The sequence below is a fragment of the Peromyscus maniculatus genome, chromosome 3, assembly GCF_049852395.1.
Source record: "Peromyscus maniculatus bairdii isolate BWxNUB_F1_BW_parent chromosome 3, HU_Pman_BW_mat_3.1, whole genome shotgun sequence".
NCBI classification, from domain to species: domain Eukaryota; kingdom Metazoa; phylum Chordata; class Mammalia; order Rodentia; family Cricetidae; genus Peromyscus; species Peromyscus maniculatus.
Genome location: NC_134854.1, coordinates 60,948,663 through 60,961,148, shown reverse-complemented (window position 1 = coordinate 60,961,148; position 12,486 = coordinate 60,948,663). Strand labels below are relative to the sequence as shown.

General features: G+C 40.6%; 1 protein-coding gene across 2 annotated transcripts in view; it reads right to left on the bottom strand.

The window, feature by feature from the left end:
* Positions 1-12,486, bottom strand: part of Ube2h (ubiquitin conjugating enzyme E2 H) — a 107,712-nt gene that overhangs the window by 49,503 nt on the left and 45,723 nt on the right. For both annotated transcript variants that reach the window (XM_042272974.2, XM_042272976.2), the window contains exons 2-3: positions 9,696-9,772; positions 8,762-8,836 (exon numbers count right to left, since the gene is read on the bottom strand). In XM_042272974.2, coding sequence (XP_042128908.1) covers positions 8,762-8,836; positions 9,696-9,772 — 152 coding nt within the window. The remainder of the gene's footprint in view (positions 1-8,761; positions 8,837-9,695; positions 9,773-12,486) is intronic.

Below are 12,486 nucleotides of genomic sequence, written 5' to 3'. Positions count from 1 at the left end.
GTTTTCCGAGGCAGGGTTTCTCTGTGTAGTTTTGCAGCCTGTCCTGAAACTCACTCTGTAGACCAGGCTGGCCTCGAATGCACAGAGATCTGCCTGCCTCTGCCTCCTGAGTGATGATGGGATTAAAGGTGTGCACCACCACCTCCTGGCCTCCATTTTTTATTTTTTAGAGATAGGGTTTCAATGTGTACCCCTGGCTGTCCTGCAACTTGCTCTGTAGACCGGCCTGGCCTTGAACTCTGCCTCCTGAGTGATGGGACTAAAGGTGTGTGCCACCACTGTCTGGCCTCATTTTTCCATCTCCAACATCTCCAATGAATACATGCTCCCTTCTTTTACCCCTCCTTTCTCAAAGGCTCCTACTGACCCTACTGTATCCAGTTTTTCTTTACTAGACAACTCCCTACAAAGAGTATTTAAAAATCTTTCAGAATCTCCCATAAAAAAATAGATAAATAAAACCAGGCTGGGTATAATGGAATGTTTCTTTAATCTTAGCACTCAGGAGTCAGAGGCAGGTGGATCTCTACGGTCAAGGCCAGCCTGGTCTACACAGTGAGTTACAGGCCAGCTAGAGCTACACAGTGAGATCCTGTCCGTTCTATGGCTGGGTATATGGTACATCTTTAATCCTAGATTTGGGAAGCAGAGGCAAGTGGTTCTCTCTTTGAGTTCAAGCCTCTGTCTCAAAACCAAACCAAAATGAAATAAAACACAAACTTTCCCTTTGCTGGGTTTTTTTTTAGTTTTGTGAGAGTTTCATATAACCCAGTCTGGCCTTGAACTCACTAGGCAGCTGAGGATGACCTTGAAACTCGGACCCCACCCCCCCCTGCCTCTACCTCCTGAATGCTAGGACTACATGTATTTAATCCCAATCCAGGTGCCTGTTAATTTCTCAACCTCAGCATCCTTGTCCACAACAACAGGATCTTTCTCACAACAGCTGGAGGAACTGCTTCCATCCATCACTCTCCTCTCAACAGAAGAGTCATCAATGAATAACTGAAATCTAACCTTTAAATGATCTTTCCATTACATTGAAGATGAAATGTAAGCTATGAGCCTAGCTTACAAATCCCTCTGTGACCACCCCTGCTTCGGTGTACCCCTAATCACACCTCATTGTTTAGCCAGCCTCCCAGTGAGGGACACTAGCACTTGGGAATTCTTCCTGCCTGGTATACTCTTTTTCTGATTTAGGAGGATTAGGGTTGTCTTTTAAGTATTAACTTAAATGTACTTGGTTAGATTAAATATCTAATCCAAATTTACTATCCCATTACATCAATTCTTTACATAAAGTGCTCAGTCATTTTAAGTTTGCTCGAGAGCAGCTTGCTCACTTCTATATCCTAGCACCTCAGCAGCACCTGCTGTGGCATGTTCTGTATGCTGTGAATATCTGTTGCTCTGAATGCTTGATAAATAAAACATTGATTGGCCAGTAGTCAGGCAGGAAGTATAGGCTGGACAAACAGAGAGGAGAATTCTGGGAAGAGGAAGACTGAGTCAGGAGTTGCCAGCCAGACACAGAGGAAGCAAGATGACAAGGCAGAACTGAGGAAAGTTACCAAGCCACGCGTGGCTAAACATAGATAAGAATTATGGGTTAATTTAAGTGTAAGAGCTAGTCAGTAATGAGCCTGAGCTAATGGCTGAGCAGTTATAATTAACATAAGCCTCTGTATGTTTACTTGGGGGACACGAGTGGGAAAGACTTGTCCTGACCGCCAGCAGGGTGGGACACAGGAAAACTTCTGACTACATTTGGCACCCAACGTGGGCCCAGAGTTTCCACCTAAAACCTGAGAAAGCTTTAAAAAAAATAAGAGTCTAAAACAGAGCTTAAAAACAGCTTCCTAGTCATGTCTCTCAGGCAAGCCATGAGCTACAGCATGGCAGGTTCGCAGCAGTGTGTGGACCTGACCTGCAGCATGGCAGGTTCCCACCACTGTACACAGAGGCGTCTCCAAACTGCACAGTATGCATGCTGCGTGGTGGATTTAGCTTTTGCTAGTACAGACAAAAAAAAAAAAAAAAAAAAAAAAAGGTTTCTGGGCTACACACTACTTTAATGGAAGCATAGACTCACTGCTTCCAAGAGTTGGTGGTATGCATGGCTCCCAGAGCCAGTGATAAACAAACCAGCACCATCTGAAAAGCTGAGGTGTGCAGAGTCAATAGCCAAGGCTGACACTTCTGTTCTAACCACTCTGCAGTTTAAACCAATAGATTCACAATAAAACAGATTTAGATGGGATAAACCCTGAACAGTTTATAATGTGTGTAAAAACATACATAGGCTTGGAAGAGAGAGGAAAAGTTATATAGACAGTTATATAAAGAAATAGAAAGTTTTAAAAAATAAAGTCTTTAAAGAGAAAGTAAAAGTAATATTTAAAAAAACATGTAAAGATGGAAATCACACAGAGTCTGGATTATGTTGTCTCTGGGATTTTTAACTGAAGAGAGGCATTTGATTGTAAAAGCTGCTGAGTTAAATCAATATGTATATTTTAAAGGTATCTTGATTTCAAAATTTATGTCTAAGGATAAGTTGCTTTGGAAAAGAGGTTCTGCTTTTGTATCCACAGAAGATGAGAACCTATGGATTGCTTCCAGGTTAATATGGTTTGATCAAGGAAGACCCCTGAGAGGTCTCCAGATGATCCAACATCCAGAACAGCTTCAAGTCAACTGGCTCAGAAAATACAGCGTCACAGCCTATTCCAGTCAGGACTTGACCATAATTCTTAATTTTCTCAGGATCCCCATAAGAATACAGCACCCTGAATCAGCAGGAAGTAGCCTAGACCACTACGCCCACATTCACAAAAACTGGATATAAATTTTTGTCTTTTTTTAGAGATTGGTTACAAATTGTTTTTGGTCATAGTCAATATCTTTCTAAAGAAAAAAAGGGGGATATGACATAGATATAAGATGAAAGGGTAGATTATTGAATCTACTTTTAAAGAGCAACTTGTAAAGCCGGGCGGTGGTGGCACACGCCTTTAATCCCAGCACTCGGGAGGCAGAGCCAGGTGGATCTCTGTGAGTTCGAGGCCAGCCTGGGCTACCAAGTGAGTTCCAGGAAAGGCGCAAAGCTACACAGAAGAACCCTGTCTTGAAAAACCAAAAAAAAAAAAAAAAAGAAAAAAGAAAAAAAAAGAGGAACTTGTTTAAAATGTTTTACATTGCTATAGATTTTAGTTTATTACAAATTCAAAGTTAATTTCATTATACTGTATGTATTTTTCTACTCTTGTTTAAGGTATTTTGTTTGTGAAGCTCATTCGAAATTGTAATGGATAATTAAGAAATACAGATTAATAATTAGTCTTCTATGATAGTCAAACTTATAGTCATGGTAGTTAAGTTTTCTAGGTATACATAGATCTAATTCAATTAGGTAGGTAATCCTTAAACACTTCAAAGACTTACAGAATACAGTATTTAAAATATTTTAAAAACTTAAGACTTTTATGGACACATCTGCTCCTGGCAGCACCAATTACTTTAAGGAAGATGATAGGCATTCAAAGACACTCCATATAGAGTTTATCTTCTTCGTGGCAAAAGATAGCCATTTGGGCAAGAAACTGTTCTTGCCTGGATTGCTTGACAAAATGTTGTATAAACTGGACATGCAGGAACCATAGGAAGGTGACCACCAACGTTGCAAAGGGAGATGGTCCTTCAGGTTCCTGCTTTGCAGAAGAAACTGCCGGACATTCTACAGGACACAGAGAGAAGCAACTAAAAAGCTCTAGGCCTACAGATGAGGATGAATGCCCCAATGTTACAGATGACTTTTAGGTAACTGTCCAGGCATCCAACTGTCTCTGTCATTTCCAGAATTTTGGAATTTGCTTACAATGCATTTTCTGTTTACTTAGGTAATATTATATCCTTCTGGAGTCTTTGATGTAGTTGAAGACTAGATAGTTATAATTATAGTTTTCTTCAGTCGTGATAAAAGATATTAGATATGAAATCTTAGACTCACAAATATAGAATAGACAGAATATTTTTCTTTCATTTTGCCAAATACAAATAGACTAGATATTGTAACTGTAATTCTTGCTTGATAACTGTGTTATGTAATTTTACTATGTTAAAGTTAAAACCTTTCTTTTTGATTAGACAGAAAAGGGGAAGTGCTGTAGGATGTCATTCTATATGCTGTGAATATGTGTTGCTCTGATTGACTGATAAATAAAACATTGATTGGCCAGTAGTCAGGCAGGAAGTATAGGCTGGATAAGTCAACAAGTAGAATTCTGGGAAGAGGAGGACTGAGTCAGGAGTTGCCAACCAGACACAGAGGAAGCAAGATGACAAGGCAGAACTGAGGAAGGGTACCAAGCCACGTGGCTAAACATTGATAAGAACTATGGGTTAATTTAAGTGTAAGAGCTAATCAGTAATAAGCCTGAGCTAATGGCTGAGTAGTTATAATTAATGTAATCCTCTGTGTGTTTACTTGGGGGACACGAGTGGGAAAGACTTGTCCTGACGGCCAGCAGGGTGGGACACAGGAGAACTTCTGACTACAAGCACCAGCAGAGCAAGGGTCCAATGAATTCGCTGAAATGAATGCACACTGTGACCACACTCACTTTCAGAGCTCCTGTGACAAGGGGACATTACACAGCTGCATTCCCACAGTAATGACTTTAACATGTTCATGAAATGTTCCTAACACTTCTCTACTGAAATTCAAGACAGCTATTTGAGATAGGAACATGAAAGTATGAAAGGATATAAGTGATCTAAATAGAATGTTGCTACCTTAGCTCAAAAATTCACTTATTTGTACAAACACTATGGCAGCCCAAGTAAGCCTTTGTTAAAAATGACTAACCCCAAATCTCTCGTGACTGACATGACACACTCCTCCCCATCCTGAAAATCCACTGCTCACTTCAGTTATGCACATTAGTTCTGGGGGAGTAACTATAGACTATTTCCATCTAGGAACATATGAACTAGAACTAAGCATCCTAAGTTCTACAGATAGTCATACTGTATTATAAAACGTCAATCCTAAAATAGTGAGGTAACTGCTAACTATAGTGAATAAAACACTGAATGCACTGCCCTTAATCACTGGCACAAGCATAAAAATATGGTTACCAGAGTAGCTTCCAACTAAAAATATATCAGATTAGGAAATGTAAAAAGGATTTTGATTAGTCTGATAACCTAAACTATCCTACTTTGATGTAACAGCCTAATCTAATCTAAAGGTCTGTGCTATGGCTCAGTACAGTTCACTACAGAGTCAAGGAGTACCTTCAACTCCTGATCACTCTGCTTCTGCAGTCAAGTGCTGGGATTACAAGTGTGTGCCACCATGGCTGGTTTACTTTTTTTTTTTTTTTTTTTTAATTTTTGAAATAAAAAAATTTCAAAGGACATAAGAACTTTACCAAGCATATATACTACTAGACTAACTACCAAAACAAAACAAGCTTGCAAACACTATAGCTCAACCAATTATTGCTTCATTTTTTAAAAATCTTTACTCTTTTTGGCTACACATAAAACATTTTGTTGTTGTTTGGGGACTTACTAATATAGTTCTGGCTGGCCTAAAACTAGATACGTAGAACAGACTGAAACTAGACTAACAGATCCACCTATCTGTCTCCATAGTGATGTGCTACCACGCCCAGGACACATAAAGCATTTTATATACAATGGTTTTGTTGCTGTTTATGTACCCAGTAGTGCCCTTTTAGAATATGTACTCAGCTGTGCAACTACTGCACATCTTTTCTGTGCACTGGCGGGAGCTTTCTCTTAACTGCCAAGCACAAGATATAGATAACAAACAGAATCTGGAGAAGTACACAACGAGAGCTTGTGGAGCAAGTTCTCAGCTTAAAACAGAATCTTCATGAACTGAGAACTATTTGGGATTCCAATGAATCAGTTAACAACAAGCACACAGAATTCACTTAATCCTAATAGGATCCTATGTAGTCCATTCTGGCCTTGATTCCTAACCCTCCTGCCTCTACCTCCTCACAGTGCTGACACTACAGGTAAGCACCACTAGGCTTGGCTGTTCATTTTTCCCGTTTTGTGATATATCTGTGTGTATATATATACATATAGTGCTTGTGGGTTCAAGCAATCCTCCTATCTCAGCCTACTGAATAGCTGCAACTAGAGATGCATGCCACATAAGAACCTGGCCAGTATCTTATTTTCTAGAAAGGAAACCACAGATCAGATGAGTGTCAGTTTTATGGAAAAATGAGAACCAAGTCCAGAACTCTTCCCTGATAACCAGTGATAACTGGTTACTCATGCATGCCTAACTATATATAACTACACATGGTCACTAACAGCTAGCTGCAGTGCTAACAGGCATACTAATAAACATCTACAAATGAAAAAAGAAATATGAAAAATAAGCCAAAACTATTGTACTCAGAGGCACATGTTTTTAATTCCAGCACTGGAGGCAAAGACAGGCAGACCCCTGGAGCTCACTGGCGAGGCAACCTAGCCTATGAGACCTCAGTCCCAGTGAGAGAGACTGCCTCAAAAACCAAGCAGACAGTTCCTAAAGAACACCACCTGAGGTTGACATCTGACATCTGGCCTCCATACACCAACATGTATACATACCTGCACATTAAGTCACACATACAGATTATATACTCATAAATATTTTAAAATCCAAGCTAAGATTAATGGCATATGCCTAAGATCAGGAGGCTTAGGCAAAAGGACAAACTGAAGGACTATCTGAGTCTACACACAGGCAGACAGACACACAGTGTAAGCATAAAAGATTTTTTAATTATTATTTATCTATTTAAGTGCTAGAGGCTGAACTCAGGACCTCATACATGCCAGGCAAGCACCTTGCCACCAAGTTACACATCTCAATTCTACATCTCAATATTTAAGGGCTTAAATTAAACTCAAGAATAGGAGACAGGCCAGATACTATGGGAGAAAGATTTTAAAGAAACAATGAGTTGAGTTTATATAATTTCCTTTCCCTTCTGTTTAATTCCATGTCTATACAACTCGGAAACTAAGCCTTGTCTTTTTAAAATAAGCTACTGCCTCTCCAAATGCTTACAGAACATCTTAACAGTATTACGTTGTTGACGACCTGAAAATGGGTCACCTCACAAACTGATTAAAACTCTTACGCAATTCTCCTTTGAAGGAAAGAACAGCTTGTACAAATATTTCAACTAGATCAACTTCCTCAAGGGAAGATGACACTCATTTGTAGAGTATCAAATTCTAAAGAGTGTAGAGAATGGCAAAATAAAACTTACGAATGTTAAATTAACTTGGTCATTTGTCTTAACCAACTATACCATGGCATTAACTTGGCAATTTGGTCGTTAGTTAGTTTAGGTATTTTAGGGCAGCTAAGTGGTGGAGTACTTGCCTAGCATGTGCCAGGCCTGGAGTCTGATCCCAGCGATGGAGCAGAAAAAAGGTCTTTTAGAATAAAGTTCAGAAATCTACAGTAAAATGTACGCTTTGCCTGAGACAACAGGTTAAAGCTGGAGGAAGAGCTACATTTCTACAGCACAGGCTGTATTCCCATAGTTTATTCTTGGCTTCCACAGCCCTTCTGTTTCCTGTAAACAGCAATGTCAGGTTACAAAGCTATACCTGGAATGCCAATTTCCTGTCTTTAAATAGGTATTTATAACAAATATTTTCAAGTTTATATTTGAACTGTTGCAACAGAAAGAAACACTACAGTTAAGAGACACATGAGTAAACCAGGCACGGGAATCAGAGCAAAAAGCCCTCTGAAGAGAGTGACCCCTCCTTTCTGCCACTGTGGAAGGAAGCTGTGGAAAGGCTTCGATCCCTAGCCACACAGGTCTAACTCAACACCTCACAATGATCCTGCTACCATCCCCATCTCTACAACCTGCAGGCTCTTGCAGCAGCACTGAGATCATTTCTCATCCGTTTATCCATAAACATCTCCTGGGGGCTGCAGGATTAGAAAACCTCCCTAAGGACTTGAAGGAAAAGGACAGCCTATTGTTCAGATGAACACTAAGAATTCACCAGTGGGGCTGGAGAGATGGCTCAGAGGTTAAGAGCACTGACTGCTCTACCAGAGGTCCTGAATTCAATTCCCAGCAACCACATGGTGGCTCACAACCATCTATAACAAGATCTGGTGCCCTCTTCTGGCCTGCAGTCATATATGCTGTATACAAAATAAATAAATCGTTAAAAAAAAAAAAAAAAAAAAAAAGAATGACAGATGCTCTTTAGCATTTTTAGGACATCAAACTCTACAGGAAGTAAAGTGGTTTGAGACCAGTACAAGGCTGTGACCTCTGACAGGACTTAGTTGTGTGATCGTTCTCACACACTACACCATCCTAATACACTGTTTGCCCTACACGGAAATTTGGAAGCTAGGGATCATAGCATACCTTCAGAAAAAAGTTTTTGCTGGAGCAGGGGTTAGTGTAAACTGCAGGAGACTAGGCATGGCATTAGATCTGACGATAGCTCATAACTGTAGGCCCATGGGACCCCATGCCTTCTTTTAGTGTGCACACATACAGGCAGACAGAAGATCCATATACATAAGTAAATTAATCTTTTTTTTTTTTTTAAGCCAAGAAAGGAAAAATTCAGTTCAGTAAAAATTTTGGGGCTTAATCATCTCTCAAAAAATATAAGATTTTTATTTTCCTTTTAGATTTCAGAACTGTCTTATAGAAACCAAGTCATCACATACCTATAGATGGAGATTTGAAAGGGTATTTATCAGGAAGATCCACTCTAACTTTCCACACTCCGCCTTCATATGGTGCTGGAACAGAAATAAAACATGTTATCCATTTGGACTGTGTCTTCAAATTAGAAAATAAATCCAAATGTAAATGAACATCAAATCCCTCTCTCTCCTGAAAAAGGCCTCAAACTAACTCCTCAAAGAATTCAGGAACTAACTGGACATGGGAACACAGGCTGTGATGCTAGCACTCAGAAGATAAGGCATGAGGACTACTGTGGGTTCCAGGCTAGACTGGGTTAAAAAGTCCAGGAGCACCGGGTGGGGGTGGCGCACGCCTTTAATCCCAGCACTCAGGAGGCAGAGCCAGGCGGATCTTTGAGTTCGAGGCCAGCCTGGGCTACAGGGTGAGTTCCAGGACAGGCACCAAAACTACACAGAGAAACCCTGTCCTGAGAAACCAAAAAAAAAAAAAAAAAAAAACCAAACAAACAAACAAAAAAAAAAAAAAAAAAGAAAAGAAAACTTTTAAAAGTAAAGAAAGGAAGACCAGGGAATGTAACTCAGCGGTAGAGCACTTCCCAAACATGCACAAAGCCTGGGTGCAATCACCAGTACCAGAAACAAAGAGAAAACACACCACATATTTTCCTTTAAAATATCCAGAGTTAAGCAAATAGTCACTCTCTTACTTGATACTACTGAACGCCACTCAATTATTTGGTAAGAGATAGTCATGTTCCTTTTTTTTCCTACTTGAGAACAGAACATGCACTTCCTAAAGAACAACTCTGTGGCCATCGTGACAGAACCCAGAATCTGTGGGAATGAGTGCATGAGTGACCAGGGTTTCTCCACATGCTGGTTCTAGTGCTGAAACTTACTTCACTGTCTAGTAAAGATGATAAAAAGAACACATACCCACACATGTACTTACTTCCTTGTGGTCCATAAAACTTGACAACAAATTCGTTGAGTCCTCCTAGGATTGTAACCTCATGTTTGCTTTCAATGCTGAGGCAAGAAGTCAAGGAAAGGACAAAGGCACATGTAAGAGCTACAGTTTGCAAGGGCTGCCAAACTGGACCCACTCTGGTAAAACAGACACTATGTAGAATAACTAGCAGAGAAGAGACAGTGTATACCCTATAAAGAGAATGCGAATGAGCTTTGGATTCAGAGACTAATGAATAATACACATTTACTCTCTGACCATTTGTTCTCTCTCTGCAAACTAGGAAAATATCACTTCATGGGATTTGTGTCAAGTTACAACAGGGAAAACTGGAGCAAATCTATGGCAATTGTGTTCATTCATTCTTTTGCTCCAACAAGCCCAACCCTTTAGATGTCTCTAGACGTAGGTGTGGATCAAAACCAACCACAGAGGGCAACCCTTCTAATTCTCTCCCTCAAACACCACTCAGCCTTGAGACAGCTCCTCATAGTATTGAGGTTCAGGCCTGGGGAGACCTGCTACTCGGTAATGAGCTTGCCATACAACCATGAGGACCTGAGTTTGACCCCCAGCACCCACACCAAAACCTAGGCATGGTGTTCTGAAGCTGTAACTCTAACGAAAACCAAGGAAGCAAAGGCAGACAGGCAGACCCCAGGGGTCCCATGGCCAACCAGTATAACCAGTAAGCCTTAGTCCTGGTGAGAAACCCTGCCTCAAAAACCACGGCAGGCCAGGCATAGTGGCACATGCCTTCAATTCTAGCCCTCAGGAGGCAGAGGCTGGTGGATCTTCGTGTTTCAAAACTAGTCTGATCTACACAGCAAGTTCCAGGACAGACCTTGTTACAAACAAATTCCCTTCCCCAAAAACAAAGATGATAGCTCCTAAGGCAACATTTGAGGTTGACCTCTGGCCTCCACATGCACACACACACATGAATCCATGTGTACACATGTACACACGGAGTAATGTGATTCACTTATAGGATACTAAATTAATCCACATTAGTAAAAAAGCAGGCTACTGCTTTAAAATCTTATTTCTAAAGTCCTGCTTTGTGGTCTAACCCACTAATGACTCTACAATTGAAATTTTAGGTAGTAAGGGCCCTAATCTACCTGTAACAATAAGGAAAAATGCATTCAAACAGTATGCACACAGAAAAACTGGCATAATTTCTTGTTGGTAAAGTCATACATGTATGTATGCCTGTTTGGGGGTCATGTTTTATCCTGACTGAACCACCACCCCAGTACCTTAAAAACATTCCAAAACTAAACATGTTAAAGCTTTTTCAAAGGTACCTATGTCTTGAGGGGAAATCAACACCAGTGATAATAAACCTAAATGTAAGCGATGAAGGCCTCAAAGAAAACAGACTTGATAGAAAAGTCTTACAAATGAGACCCAGACCAGAAACCACAGAAGATGAGTGGACATAAACACAGAACACTCATGAACACCATGTATACATATACTTCTACACTGTAAAAAACAAAGACAAATGTGGCGCTGGTCAGGAAAAATACAAAGCATATATATAACAAGGGAGGGGTCTTGGGAGGTTGGGGAAAGAACTAGGAGTTCGAGGATAGTCTTGGCTACATCAGGTGCTGAGAGTCAGCACAGACTACATAAGGAGACAACCCAGGACAAGACACAAAGTGATCTGGGTCGGAGTAGAGATCGCCCAGTGATAGAGCATGTGTTCAGCGTGCATGAGTACCCGGGAATTTCCAGCATTCTCTTTCAAAGCTAACTTTAAAAAATAAGATGTTATTAGAGAAAGGGGGAAGATATCCTAACAAAGAAAAGGCCCAAACTCCCTGGGCGGTGGTGGCGTACGCCTTTAATCCCAGCACTCGGGAGGCAGAGCCAGGCAGATCTCTGTGAGTTCGAGGCCAGCCCGGGCTACCAAGTGAGTCCCAGGAAAGGCGCAAAGCTATACAGAGAAACCCTGTCTCGAAAAAAAAAAAAAAAAAGAAAGAAAGAAAGAAAGAAAGAAAGAAAGAAAGAAAGAAAGAAAGAAAGAAAGAAAGAAAAGGCCCAAAAGGAAACCAAACAGGCTAAAAAGATGGCTCCGTGAGAAGAAATACATACTGTTTTTAGTTTACTTTCTTTTGTTTGAGACAAGGTTTCTCTGTATAACCCTGGTTCTCCTAGAACTCGCTATATAGACCAGGCTGGCCTCTGCCTCCCGAGTCCTGGGATTAAAGGCATGCACCACTATGGCCTGGCAGTTTGTTTTTTTTTAAAGCCAGTCTCAGTTGGTAGGAGTAGGATCTGATTTCAATTTCTTTTGAAAACTGATGGGGTAGAGAGATGGAGAAACTGCTGCTCTTCAGAGGGCAGGCTGGATTCTCAGTACTCACAAGGTACTTAAAATCATCTAACTCTAGTTCCAGAGATCAGACTCCCTCTTCTGGCCTCCTTGGGCACCACACATATGATGCAAACAAAATGCCCTTACATTTACAAAAAGTTCCTTCCATGTACATGCCAACATATATACAGCTATCTCCACCAAAGCTCCTATCTGTAATATCTATTAACGTTCAAACCCCAGAAACAACCTAAAGTTCACTAACAGCAGGATGGGTCCACTGTGGCAGTCACACAAGAGAGGATCACATCATTCTTGAAGAGGGAGAACAAGAGCTGGGGATGATAAAACACACAGGAAAAATTCAATCCCAAGCACCACAGCCTCCTCACCTCAAAAGAAAGCTTCAATATTTACAATTGTGACTTACACTGTGGTCATCAG